Here is a 14,976-nt window from a genome sequence, read left to right on the forward strand (position 1 = left end):
TGCAGATGCTGTGATTAAATATTTTAGGCATACAGTGTAGTAACAGGCCATTTCTGTGGTCTGGTCTGTGGTCTGTGTCGCCCAATTGCACCCAATTGACCTACACCCCTGGAACATTTTGGAATGGTGGGAGGAAACCGGAGCCCCCAGGGAAAGTCCATGTGGACACGGGGAGAATGTACAAACTCCTTGCAGACAGTGCAGGATTCGAATCCCAGTCCCGATCTCTGCCGCTGTAAAGGCGTTGCGCTAATTACTACACCAACCGTGAAAGCACACAAAAATATTGGAGGGAGCTCTTTCCATTGTTGTTGGTGGAGTTTGCTGTTCACTGCCAGTAGATGACTCTGTCGCTGCTCTTAGATTTTATAACATATAACAATTACAGCACGGAGACAGGCCATTAGGCCCTTCTAGTCCGCACCGAACCAAACACCCCTTTCTAGATTTAGACCTGCAGCAGGGTAACAGCCCCTTCCAGCCCACAAGTCCATACCAAACAAATACCCCAATTAACCTATGATCTTGATACATTTTGGATACATTCACGACTGGAGGGAGAACAAACGGTTTTATTAGCTTATAACTATGGGTAGGGTCTCACAGTGGTCTTCAGAAGGGTTCTGGGTTTAGGTGGGAAAACAGGGTTATATGTGAGCAGATGAGGGCCGGAGCCAGGAGGCAGGCCCAGGCATCAGCACAACACACTACCAATGAATCTCAGTTCACTGCATTCACCCCTTCCTGTAGAATTTAGGGTCCGTGAATGAAGACAAAGAACATGGGTTCTGAAAAAAATGGTTGAAAAATATACAGTTATTTACAAATTTACAGATTTAAGCGGTCCGGAGGTCTGGAGATCCTGGTGGATCTGAGGGGCCTTGGATTCCTTGAGATTCCTGGTCCCCTTGAGAGGGAGAAGAGGCAGGCTAGGTCTCTGGCTCAACAGTGGAGGGGGATGCACTTTCCTCCTGAATCCCTGAGGCCCTGACTGGGGTTGGCGAGAATGGGCTCCGTGCCTTGCAGGGCACCTGAGGCAACGAGCCCTCAGTTCCGGCGGGTGCTAAGTCCCTGATGGAGAAGGTGTCCTCCCTGCCATCTGGGTACTCCACATAGGTGTATGTGGGATTGGCATGGAGCAGTTTCACCCTTTCCATCAGGGGGTCAGTCTTGCTTCTCCTCATGTGCTTCCTGAGAAGGACTGGACCAGGAGTGGTGAGCCAGGTTAGGAGTGTAGTTACCGATGCTGACCTTCTTTCGAAAGCGAATAGAAGCTCATGAGGAGTAGTGACCGGATGGAATGGAGCGCCATGGGGAGGGCTTCCTGACACCGTGAGTCTGGAAGGTCTTTTGACCAGGGCCAGTTTGACAGCCTTCCAGACCGTGGTGTTCTCCTTTTCAACCTGCCAGTTCCCACAGGGGTAGTAGCTAGTAGACCTGCTGGACATGATGCCCCTCACCAGCAGGTACTGATGTAGCTCATCACTCATAAAGACTGAGCTCTGGTCACTATGAATATAGCTGGGATACACGAACAGGGCAAAAATGGAGTTGGGGCCTTCATGACTGACGAAGTGGATGCGTCTGGGCATGGAATGGCGAACGGGAAGCAAGAGTACTCGTCAATAACAGAGAGGAAGAAGGTGTTCCCGTTTGTGGAGGGGAGAGGTCCCTTAAAATCGACACTGAGCTGTTCGAAGGGCCTAGATGACTTGATCAGGTGCACCTTTGCGGGGCAGAAGACATTAAAGGTTACGGAGAGAAGGCGGGGACGGGGTACTGAACTTTAAGATCAGCCATGATCTCGTTGAATGACGGAGCAGGCTCGAAGGGTTGAATGACCTACTCCTGCTCCTATCTTCTATGTTTCTATATTTTCTATGCTGGTCAGCGAGGAGCGTAAATCTTTTACCAACCAGGTAGTGACTCCATTGCCTTACGGCTTCTACAATGGCTTGAGCCTCCTTTTCCACCAATGGGTTCTGGAGCTCATGGCCCTGTGATGTCCGTGGGAAAAAAATGCAACCAGCTTGCCCACCTGGTTGAGAGTAGCGACCAGGGCTACATCCAAAACGTTGCTTTCCACTTGGAAAGGTACATTCTTCTCCACCGCATGCATGGCGGGTTTTGTAATGTGGTTTCTGAGGTAGTTAAAAGCTGTTTGGGTTTCAGCCAAGAGGGGGAAATTGGTGGCCTTTAAGAGAGGACAAACTTTATCAGCGTATTGAGGGATCCATGGCATAATATGAGGAAAACCCCAGGCATCTCCTCAAAGCCTTTGTGGACATGGGGATGGGGAGCTCCAACAGGGGGTGCATCCTATTGGGATCAAGGCCAATGATGTCATTCTCCACAACGTAGCCAAGGATAGACAGACGTTTAGTCCTGAACATGCACTTATCAGAGTTATAAGTGAGGTTCAGGGCTTTTGCCGCGTGGAGAATACTCTGGAGGTTGGCGTCATGGTCTTCCAAGGTACGGCCACAGATGGTGATGTTATCGAGATAGGGGAAGGTAGCCTTCAAACCATACTCATCCACCATTCTGTCTATCTACCTCTGGAAGATAGAAACCCCATTAGTAATACCAACAGGGATCTTCTGGAATTGATAGAGACTTCCGTTAGCCTCAAATGCCTTGTATGGACGGTCCTCAGAATGGATTGGCAGCTGGTGATAAGCAGCTTTCAGGTCAATGGTCGAATAGACCCGATACTGTGCAATATCATTCACCATGTCTGAAATTTGAGGGAGGGGGTGTGCGTCCAGGAGTGTGTACTGGTTAATAGTTTGGCTGCAGTTAATTACTAGCCTGGACTTGTTTTTCCCTTTTACCATTACCACTTGCACTCTCCACAGGCTGGTGCTAGTATCAATGATGCTCTATCTCGAATTTATAAAATCTCAATCTGCTGTACTGTATACCTCCTGCTCTTGGTAACAATGGGTTTGCAGTCTGAGAACAGATTCGTGAAGAGAGGTGGGGAGTCGATATTCAGTGTGGAGAGGTTGCATGTGGGTTCTGATTTTAAGGACCCTCTGTTCTGAAACATTACAGAGGAGAGGGAACCAGAATACTCCAAGGTCACGCTTTTAAGGTGACACAGAAAGTCCAGACCCAACAACACTGGAGCACACAATTCATCAAGTATATACAAGCGAAATTTACAGAATTCCCCCTTCAAACAACAGATGTACTATACATTGTTGTTGAACATGCATAGAATGCGAATGAGATGCAAGGAATATGCAGTAATTGGAAGGATACATCTTTAAGTTGTATTTTTGCAGAGTCTGTGAATTTATGAAGCTTTCAGTAGAGCCTGTGTCAATTAGGCAGTTAGTGGAATGTCCATTTACCTTCACAATCACTATGGAATTGCTGAGCTGGTGAGGTCTGTCCTGAGGCTAGGTCAACGGAGACTCCACGCTCCTCACTTGAGTGGCCCCCACCATCCTGCGTTGCCTTGCATGAGATGGCGTTGACTTTGTGGCACGTTCTCCATCCTCCGACGATGATGGCGGCGAGTTTGAATTTGGGTCATGGCAAGATGGCCGCTGAGCCTTTTCTCACCGTTTCCTCACTGTCCTCTGTTGGTGTGCAGCACTGCAAGTGGGTTTGGGTGAATTTGGGCAGATGGCTTGGGGCAGGAATTGGATCTGAGAGGAGTGCATGCTGCAGACTTCCCCGGGCATTCCCTTGCGTGACAAACCCTCGCCCAAAGCCCTTTCTTGCCACAGCTGGAACACACTGAGACTTTTGCCAGTCAATGAGATCAGGGATGCTGGCTCTTGCCACAGTAAAAGCCCTCCCTAGCATGGAAGTGCTCCTTAGCATGGGAAGCGGCAGCCGTTAGGGCAGGGGTAGTGGGAGCAGCCGGTCCTTGGAGAGGGTCACCTGGGTGTACGAGCTTGTTGGCTTTGAGGTCGTCATTCTCGAGCTTGGCCTGTTCCAGCGATTTGGCCAGTTTGACTCGAGCAGTCAATGCCTCATGTACCTCAAGTGGACCCCCATGACTGGAATGTCCCGGATCTGTTCTTCCTCACGAACACGGCATGTGGCCGCTTCATACCTGCACTTCCACAGATCGATAGTCTCTCCTGGCCATTGGCGACGTAGAGCGAGCCGGTGCCTCGCTAGGATCTCGTTTTGCAACTTCAGGTATCGAGTCTTCAGCATCTCGATGGCAGCATCATATGTAGTGCAGCCCCTGATGACTGCATACCCTTTTGTTCCTACCCTCGAAATGAGTGCGGACCTCCTGAGTTAATTAGTGTGGAAGACCTCTCTGGTCGCGTTGAGGTAGGCCTGGAAGCAGTCTAGCCAGTACGTGAACTCCTCATCCGTGTCAGGGGTCAGCGGGTCTATTAGCAGCAAACCTGGCTTGAGTAGTGCCCCCATCGTTAGGGAATAAGCTAATAAAATTGTAGCATGGATAATAGCTCTCATGACTGGAGGAAGAACAAATGCTTGTATTAGCTTATAACTGAGGGTAGGGTCTCACAGTGGTCTTCAGTAGAGTTCTGGGTTTAGGTGGGAATCCAGGGTTATATGTGAGCAGATGGGAGCAGATCCAGGAGGTGGGGCCAGCCATCAGTATAACACACTACCAGAGAATCCCAGTTCACTGCAGGAGGGTGGGAGGAAATTGGAGCATCCAGGGGAAACCCATGCAAACATGAGGAGAATGTATAAACTCTACATACAGTGCCAGATTTGAACCCGGGTCACTGGCACTGAAATAACACTAACTGCTTTGCTGACCATGCTGTCCCAAGGACCCCGGTATGTCTTGGAGGGTGGGAGGAAACCCACACAGACACAGGGAGAACATGCAATGGCAGAGTTGAACCCGGGTCGCTGGTGCTGTTATATGAATGGATTCTTTAATAAGGTTCCAGTATTTTTACTGCTCCTGTTTCGGGATTTGAACAGCATTCTCATAGGCCATTGGGGAATGTGGGGAAGGAGAGACTTCCATAGGTTCTCTCTGTCATTGGACAAAGTTGAGAAATAATGTCACTCAACAACTGGACAGGCACATGGAGATGCAGGGGAGATCTGCTCATGAAAGTGCAGGGGACAGAGGAACATGGATTCAGAAGGGATTTAGTTTATAAGGCATCATGGACCTCCTGGGATAAAGTGTCAAAGTAACGAGCTGGGAATCCGGAGCTTGCTGTAAAGAAAGTGGGAGAGGAAACTGTTCCAAGTGGATTGCTTTAACATTGACTTCTCTGGTTTTTGCTAGTCTACTCCTCGGTCTCCCTCCCTCTCTTCCTCCTCCTTTCCTCTTGCTCTGTACCCCCTTCCAACTCCATTCACAGAGCCTTCCCCCCCCTCCCTTATTGCCTATTACCTCCTGCCTTTGGGACTGTGCTCTCCCCCTGCCCCCCCCACCATTTTGTTCGGGCACCTGCATGCATGTTGTTCATACCTTGATGAAGGGCTCAAGCCCGAAATATTGGTTATGTATCTTTTGCTATATAAACCTTGTTTGTCTTGCTGAGTTTCTCCCGCATTGTGCTTTTACTTCAACCACAGTGTCTGCAGACTTTCATGTTTTACTTTTGAAGAAATTGTTCCCTTGTTTTGAAGTATTGGATGAGTTGTAACCTGTGGACCAAGAACTGGAGTTAAAGAAGAAAGTATGCAGAGGCAGGGGTTGAGAGCAGTGCCTGAAAGTGGTGGAGAAACACAGCAGGTCACACAGTATCCGTAGGAAGTAAAGGAGAGCTAATGTTTTGGGCCTGAGCCCTTTGTCAATACCTTGGTTACCCTTTATACTGTGAGGCCTATTGAGTTTCTCCAGCAATTTTGTATACTGATCATCAACTGGGAAGCGGGATTAACCCAAGGTGTTTTTAGCTAGCAGGAACAGGATGGGCCAAATGACTTTCTGCACCTGCGATGTAAACTTGTGTTCCTTGACCTTTTTCATACTTTCCTCTTTGACAGATGACAGCATATCAGTAGCCAGCAGCATGGACATTGACGACCGAATCTCCTCCCTCGAGCAGCGGATGCAGCTGCAGGATGACGAGATCCAAGTTCTGAAGGCTGCGCTGGCGGATGTTGTGCGACGGCTAGCATTTGCCGAGGAGCAACACACCTTGCTGAATAAAAGAGGGCCCACCAGAGGTAGGAGAGGAGCGGTCAACGGTTCGGGGCAGGGATCTAGTGTTAGAATTTTGCAAGATCATCAGCCTGCAACATTAACTATCTCCTGTCCCCTCATTTGCTGTGTGTTTTCAGTGCATTCTGCTTTTATTTCACTCGTGTATTGCACTTGACCTCAGCATCTGCCTGGAGAGCAAGGATTTCTGTCAGGACTTGTGACTTTATGGCAGTATTTCCTCTCCAGTTGTATCGCCGCAATAGGATGGATCTCCAAGTTGCCATCTATTTCAATTCCCCAGGCCATTTCCTTACTGGCATGTCTGTCCGTGGTCTCATGCACGGCCAGACTGAGACCACCCTCAAATCGGGGGAACAACACCATAGTCCATCTGAGCACCCTCCAACCGGATGGCATTAACATCAACTTGGATTTCCATTAACCCTCCTCCCCATCTCCCCTATCTCCTCCCCCCCAGCTTGCTTTCTCTCTCTCTCTCTCTTTCTCTCTCTCTTCCCCTCCCCCCACTTTTCCCTCCTTTCACAAAGCCAAATTCATTTATCACCTTTCCTCTTATCATATCCAATTAACACCTAATCCAATTGGTCTGGACTCCTCCCCCTCCCCATTCTTCCCCCTTTCTCTTCCCCAGTCTTTATTCAGATGCCTGTCTGTTTTTTTTTACTCATACTTTGAAGAAGGGCTCAGGCCCAAAACGTCAGTAATATATCTTTATATTACTGGATGCTGCAAGACCAGCTGAGTTCCTCCAGCATTTAATATGTGTTTTTATCTCCTTTTCTCAGCTCGCCTATTCATGCAGACATTACCTTCTAAGCCCAGCCTGAGTAATGGGACTGCAACACCTCCAAAAAGATGCAATGCCATACCTCAATCACCATCATCACCCAGGAAAGAGGCGACATCCAAAAGGTGGGAGTGATCTGGTCTTTTATCGTACACCACAATGCCAACTTGGTACATTACACTGGTATTTGCAAATCTCCACTGTTGCTCCCAAGGATATTTGAGCCACGACGTATCCTGCCCTGGATATCATTAAATTTAGCGATACTGCTTGGTAACATACCCCATGAACCTGTGCCACCCACATGATTAATTAACCTACCAACCCCAATACATCTTTAGAATGAGGGAGGAAACTGGAGCTCTTGGAGGAAACCCACACAGTCACTGGGACAACGTACAAAGTTTGCGGACAACAGCAGATTCTAACTCTGGTTCCTGGCTCTGTGATAGTGTTGTGCAAACCAGATGGTGCTCACTTTTTCTGACTTCCATCCTTTTTATATGGAAATTTGATTTATAAGTATTGTTCCCATGACCTTCAGGTCCATATAAATCAAAATGAAGTAATCTTCAGTCAGGGTAAAGTGAACCGATTGAATAATGTTGCCTGGATTGGAGGGTACGAGATATCAAGAGAGTTCGGAAAACTCAGATTGTTTGAAGAGAAAATGGGTGAGAGGCCGAGTCAGTCTTTTCCCTTCGGGTAGAAATGTCAAATACATGTGAACTCGAGTCTGGGGCGAGCGGAGGGAAGTTTAAAGGAGATTTATGAGGCAAGTTTTCCTTACTCAGAGGTGGCTGGACTGTTCTCCAAGGATAGGTGGCAGAAGCAGGTATGATGGCAATATTTGAGAGGCAGGGAATGGAAGGGTGCAGGCCATGTGCAGCAGATGGGATTGGATTGGATCACTGTCAGCACAGACTTTTGGGCTGTAGGGCCTGACCCAGTCTGCTCTGTCCTATGTTTCTCAGAAACCAAATTTCCCTTGATCTGTGTTCAGAACTATTGATGTGGTTTGACTTGATTAATGTCGTTTCCAGAATGAAAGTCTTTCTAATTCCCAATGCTCTAACATGCAGATATCATGTGATTGCAGCAGGGTCCTGTTTAAATTAAAGTTCCTGGAGTGAGTCAGTCATGCTTGAGGGAATGCTCTGACCTGGGGTTCACTCCTGGTTTCTAGTGTTTTCTCTTCTCTCCCACCTATATCCACCAGTGCCCTCTTGTCTGTTGGTCTGTTCTCCTCCGACCTCCCCCATCTTTTTATTCAGGAACCTGTCTGCCTTTTGCTCATACTTTGATGAAGGATTTGGGCCTGAAACAATGGTTACTTTTTACTTCCTATAATGCTGTGTGACCTGCTGAGAGTTTCTAGCAACGTTTGCAGACTTTCCTGTTTAACTTCAATCCTCATCTTTAGTATTTTCTCTGTGGAGTTTACATCTCTCGCCATGACTCCTTGGGCTTCCATATGGTTTCTTCCATGTCCTAAAGTTGGTTAATCCATTGATAACCCATCCGTTGAGACCACCTACTTCAGGCGCTGCCACAAGAAGGCATCCAACATCATGAAGAACCACCATCAACCTGGTCACAATCTCACCAGCACCTCAAAGTTCAAGAACAATTTCATTCTAACAGCTCTTAGGGTCTTGGATCTCATCTTACTACCTCAATCCTTAACCATAACCTACTCCAGGGCCACCAAAAGATCTGTCTACAAGATTGAACATCACTTTTTTCTTGTACCTACTGTGAGCATTCATTTATATTCTTGTATGAAGGAATTTCTTCAGCCAGAGGGAGGTGAAAAGATGGAATTTGTGCCACAGGTGGTTGTGGAGGTCAGGTCATTGGGTGTATTTAAGATAGCGATTGATAGTTTCTTGATTAGCCAGGGCATCAAAAATTTTGGGGAGAAGGCTGGACAAAGGGGCTGAGTGGGGAAATGGATTAGCTCATGATTAAATTGCGGGCCAGAGTCGATGGGCTGAATGGTCTATTTCTGCTCCTGTGTCTTATGGCCTATGATCCTTTCTACATTGTATAGTTATTGTAGTTGGGTTATCTTGCATACCTTTGTGGCTGAAGCAAATGAGAATGTTGGTGCATTCCGCACATTGTACTTGTGTATATGACAATAAACCCCTATTGTCATTTTAGTCACTTATTTGGCCAGTGCTTGTTGCTGAATCTTGCAGGAGGGGAGAAGGAGAGGGGTGGCAACTTGATGGGCTCCAAGGGAGAATAGATCCCATGAAAATAAGTGGGACAATGGGATAAATGGAATTGTTCTGAGAACCAGCATGGATCCAATAGGCTGAATGATCTTTGTTGCTGTAAAGAAACGTAAATGCAAAATCCTTTTGATTTTTTTACTTAAAATTCACATCCTCTATTTGCTATGGCAATAAATTGAGTGCTCAGGAATTGATTTTTTCCTAATTGCAAACTTTTAAATTGATCCTTTATTCCAATGCCCTAAACAGTGGAGATGCTTTGCATTATCCATCCAATCAATATTAGGTAGAATTTAAAAAAAATCAATAAGATCCCATCTTCCTCCCCTGCACATATCTTTCCCTTTCTGAGCATGCATTGATCTACAATTTGAATGATCTTCCTTCATGGAGTACCCTACGTACACTGAACATCAACTCCAGCTTTCAGTGCATATTTATCAGAATCCGATTTATTGTCATGAACAAGTCATGAAATTCGATGTTTTGTGGCAGAATCACAGGGCAAATATTCATATTATAATCATCTTATGACATTACTATAAATAAAATAACAATAATAATGCATGAAAAGTGAGGCCGTGTCTTTGGTTCATTGATTATTCAGGAATCTGATGTGCAGCGGGGTGCTCGTCTTCAGGATCCTGTACCTTTTCCCTGATGGTAGCAGAGTGAAGAGTGCATGGCCTGGGTGGTGGGGGTCTTTGAAGATAGAGGCTGCTTTTAATAAGACACATGTCGATGTCCTCGATGGAGTAAAGTCTGGTACCTGTGATGTCGCAGGCCGAGTGAACAACCCTCTGGAGTTTATTCTTATCCTGAGAATTGGTGCCTCCGTACCAGGCAGTGATGCAACCAGCCAGAATGCTCTCCACGGTCCACCTGTAGAAATTTACTGAATCTCCTCAGACACCTCACAAAGTGTAGCCGCTGGCGAGCCTTCTTCATGATCGCATCAACTTGGAGCCTCCAGGACAGATCCTTGGAGATGTTGATACCTCTCTTGACCCTGTCCACTGATGAAGACTGGGTTGTGTTGCCCTGACTTCCTCCTGAAGTCCACAATCATCTCCTTGGTGTGGTGCGCTGAAGTAGCAGTGAGCAAGTACAAAACTCAAAAGACTGTAGAACAGGCTTTATTTCTGTAAAAGTCTGAACACCAGTTCAAGCCTTGGTGGCTCCCCGAGTGACTGGCTTGGGGGCGCCGGCTGAGGTTTATATTCAGGTCGACTGATTGACAGCCGCCCAGGTGGAGTCAGCCCCTTAGGTGGTCTTCCTGCAGGTGCAGAGATCATCCCCTGCAGTCGGCCGGTGGTCGTATCCCCACACTTGGTTTTGCCGACGTTGAGCGCAAGGTTGTTGCTGTGACACAATTCAGCGCGTTGATCTATCTCCCTCCTGTTCGCTTCCTCATTGCTGTGTGTGATTCTGCCGACAACTGTGGCATCATTGTCAAACTTGTAGGTGGCGTTGGAATTGTGCCCGGCCACACAGTCATGGGTGTATAGAGCAGTGGGCTTCCTTGGGGTGCGCCTGTGTTAATGATCAGTGTTTCTTTTTGACCTTTTACTCCCCCCTCTCTCCCCCTTCTCATTTATAAATTGTAATTGTTGTGGACTCTTTCACTCCTCCTTCTGCATTCAGTTTCAGGGAATTGTCTGTTTGAATTAAAATGCCACCAACACATTAAAACAAAAATTGGAATGATATTCAGAAATGGATATTTTCATTAATTCCGTTTCTGATTTTTGTTGTATTTGTTCTTTAAGTCATCAGCTGTGGTTTTCAAATCAATGGTCCCTTCACCGAATAGAGAACCTTTTCAAGAGCAATGGTTTGATTTGTACTTTAATATGCAGGAGCAAATTAATAGTGAAATTGATAAGAATGATCTGTAAATTTATGGTAGTTCGTTGGGAAACTTGGCATGAACTTGTTATCCTGTAATTCTACACCTCAAATATAGACATACATACACCATGGTAACTCCGTCGCTGCCGTCGGAGGGCAGCAGCGATCACCAAAGACCCACCCCACCCAGCACACGCTCTGTTCTCACTGCTGCCATTGGGAAAGAGGTATCAGTACCGCAAGACTGGCCCCCACCAGGTTCAGGAACAATTTAAGGATTCTTTGCACTTGATTGATTTTTTTTCTCTCTCTCTATTGCACAGTTTTTTTTACATTTCTTTATTTGTTTACCTATGTACTCTGTTTAGTTTATTTGGCATGACCAATAACTGTGCATTTTACCTCACCTGAAGAAAAAGAATTTCAGGATTGTGTGTGATGCCATGTCTGTACTATATAACCGTTGACAGCATGGAAACAGGCTGTCCGTACCGGTTCACTTGAACAACTCCACTAGCTCCTCCGCAAACTCCTGAGGAAGTAGAGGCTTTCTTCATGGTGTGTCATAAAGATGAAAAATGGGAAAAGCTATGCTCCGGAACTATGAGAAATACAATAAACACGAGGTTACACATGATACAATATAACTGGATACACAGGCTATATATCACACCCCAAAAGTTAAATAAATGCACCCCTTCTGTTTTTAAATGTTAGCAGTTGAGGGGGGCGGTGGGGGGAGATTTGGTGAGACTCTAATTTTAAAATACTATATGAAGTATGTAATAATGTTCTATGAGCCTTGGAAAAATTAAAATAAAAGTGCGTCTTCATTTCCTACAGTTTAAAAGGCTGAGCAATGACCTTATAGTTGTCCTTAGGAAGGTTGTTACATTAAGTGCACCAGATAAATGTAATTTGTTTATGTTCATCTAAATCCAAATGCATTTGGATATTTTGTGCCTTTATACTCAATTTTCACTTTCATCTGACTCTGACAATAAATTTGAAAACTGAATAGGTCCTTCCGACTCAAGAGCCTTATGCTGGCAATTTCACCCGATTAACCTTCAATCAGTGTTTTGAAAGGTGGGAGGAAACCGGAGCCCCCCCCCCCCGAGGAAACTCACGCAGACACGGAGAGAGCATTCAAACAGGCAGCGGCGGATTCGAACCCGGATCGCTGGTGCTGTAACAGCGTTTCACTAACTGCTACGCTAACCATGCTGCCCCATATACTCCAAAAATGTATATTTGGCGGCACTGGCTCATGGGCAGGAAGGGCCTGATACTGTGTTGTATCTCTTTAAAGAAAAATTCTGAGGGAAGGCATTTGGAGAATGAGAGTTCCTTCTTCATGATTATCATTAGGTGCTGCCTCATTAGAGAGGACCTCTGCTCCATTTTGTTTGATACCTTAGAAATTTAATTTCATGTTTTAACTGCTTTTAAATACCACTGAAGTAGCTGAATAAAGATCAATACACAAGTTCTGGAGAAACTTGGAAAGCAATAGGACACTGCGTGTTCCGCTGAGTTCCTTCAGCATGTTGGCCTATCATTCTCCTTCCCCAGCAACCGCAGGCTCCTTGCTTGCCTGAATAAGTGCCCTCGGGCAGGCCAAAGTTGGGGGTCTGCCACCTGAGATCAAGACACCCCTTGTGGAATAATCTGCCTGCAGAATCTCCCACAGCGGCGTGGCCTCGGTCAATCCCCAGCGGCATGGCTGCAAAAGCTGAATGCAGCTGTGGAATCGGTGTGGGCACGCGTGCTCGGAATCAAACATGATCTTGGCTCAGTGTTACAAGGAACTTGGCCAAATAAGCATCTGCTCTGTTTTTTTTTGTGTGGTTAGAAATGGAACATGCCATTCTGGGCCATCAAGTTGCACTGAAACAATTCACCTAGCATTGAAATCAAGACCATCCGGGAGGAGAGACTGGCAAATGTACTCAAACTACTTTATCTAACTATTTATTTATTTAGAGATACATCACGGTAACAGGTTTTTCCTGTCCACAAGTGCTCACTGCCCAAGCACATGATGAGAACATGCAAACTCCTTACAGACAGGAGTGGATTCGAATCTGGGTTGCCGGCACTGTAACAGAGTGGTGCTGACTGCTACACTATCTGTGCTGTCCAAAAAATATGCATGTATATGGTAAAAACACACAAAGCTGAAGAAACTCAACAGGTGAAACAGTGACCCTGAAATAGCAAAGGTAAAAAATACATAACAAATGTTTTGAGCTTGAGCCCTTCATCAAGGTGTGGGAAATATTAGGAGACATCTGAGCAAAAGAGTTGGGGGGGGGTGGGTGGAAGGGGCACTGCTTGACCTGCTTCAGCTTTGTGTGTTTTTACTTCAATACGGTGTATGCAGATTCTCGTGTTTTACTCATGTCCACAGAAACTGGGAGTGCATTTCAGAGAGATGATGTCTTGTTGAAACTGCTAGCAGTCGGTTTCACAGTTTGTTCTGAGATGATTGAAGTTTTATTTAAATATAGAACATGACAGCACAGTACAGGCCCTTCCACCCACCATGTTGTGCTGACATATAAAAAGCTACCAAAACTAAACCCTCCTCATCTCATAATCCTCGATTTTTCTTACATCCATGTGCCTGCCGAAGAGCTTTGTAAATGCCCCTAATGTTCCAGCCTTTACCCTGGCAATGCATTCCAGGCACCCATAACATAAAAAAAATCGTGCCCTTGTTGTCTCCCCTAAACCTTCCTCTCTTCACTTTGTACAGATAACTTCGGGGGTCACTGGCTGCCCTCCCTATCTATGCCTCTCGGAATCTCGTAGACCTCTATTAAGTCACCTCTCATCCTTCTTCACTCCAAAGAGCTCTAGCTCTGTTAACCTTGCCTCACAAGACATATTTTCCAATCCTGGCAAATATTCTTCCCACAGGCAGTGAGAATACTTAACGATCAAAGGAACTGCTCACACTAACCCTCCGAGACTTGCATATTTACAAAACAATATCTGTTTATTTATTTGTAAATATGAATACTTGTCCTGCATTTTTGTCTGTATGTGTGTTATCGGAGAACACTGTTTTGTTGTGCAATCAGATGACAGTAAACGACTTGACTTGCCTTGAAATCTCCTCTGCTTCCACATCCTTCCTGTAATGAGGTGACCACTGTATGATCTCACCAGAGATTTATAGAGCTGCAACATTACCTCATGAATCTTTAACTCAATCTCTCGACTAATGAAGCTCAGCATCCCATAGGCCTTTTTGACTGTCCTATAAACTTGCCTGGCAACCTTGAGAGATGGATTTGGATCCCAGGGTCCCTCAGCTCTTCCACACTGTTAAGTGCCCAACCATTAAGCATGTACTCTGCCTTCAGGTTTGCTCATGTGTTTGCGCCCCGAGCAACCTAGTTCTTGACAATGTGGCCGCCTTGTTTGACTTCTTGCTGGTCTGAAACCTGTCAAATTATCACTGTTTATCGAACTCTTTCACTGTACTTAACAGGGCAAAGCAACATTACTGTTGCTGTCTCATCAGTCTAGTGACCCAGGTTCAAATCTGACTCAGGGCATTGTCTGTGTGAAGTTTGCATGTTCTCTCAGTGACCACGTGAATTTTCCCCAGGTGCTCAGGTTTCCTCTTCTACCCGAAAACCTATCAGCTGGTAGATTAATTTGGTTGTAGTAAGTTGTCTACTGGTATGTGGGTGAGGGGTAGAATCTATGGGGCAGGATAGGAGTTGATGGAAATGTGAGAAGAATAAAATAAGACTGTGTAAATGGGAAAGATACTTGGAATGGATTTTTCTAACTCTCACGCTAAACCAAAAATTATCAAATGTCTATTGCACCAAATATGAACTGGTTGGCTTAATTGTTTGAACTGATCTGGTATCCTTACAGTTTCTGAGGCTTGTAAATTCCCTCGATAATGTGAATAGAAGGAAAGAAAAGAATGG

At 45.8% G+C, this 14,976-nt stretch overlaps 1 protein-coding gene across 3 annotated transcripts in view; it reads left to right on the forward strand.

Annotated features, from left to right (window-relative positions):
• The window catches only part of LOC138748337 (echinoderm microtubule-associated protein-like 1), a 146,367-nt gene that overhangs the window by 34,586 nt on the left and 96,805 nt on the right, over window positions 1–14,976 (forward strand). For all 3 annotated transcript variants that reach the window (XR_011347948.1, XM_069908351.1, XM_069908352.1), the window contains 2 exons: window positions 5,959–6,141; window positions 6,925–7,051. Coding sequence is in view for 2 of the 3 variants with exons in the window: in XM_069908351.1 (XP_069764452.1) it covers window positions 5,959–6,141; window positions 6,925–7,051 (310 nt within the window). In the remaining variant the exon portion in view is untranslated. The remainder of the gene's footprint in view (window positions 1–5,958; window positions 6,142–6,924; window positions 7,052–14,976) is intronic.

The sequence above is a fragment of the Narcine bancroftii genome, chromosome 13 (genome assembly GCF_036971445.1).
Source record: "Narcine bancroftii isolate sNarBan1 chromosome 13, sNarBan1.hap1, whole genome shotgun sequence".
NCBI classification, from domain to species: domain Eukaryota; kingdom Metazoa; phylum Chordata; class Chondrichthyes; order Torpediniformes; family Narcinidae; genus Narcine; species Narcine bancroftii.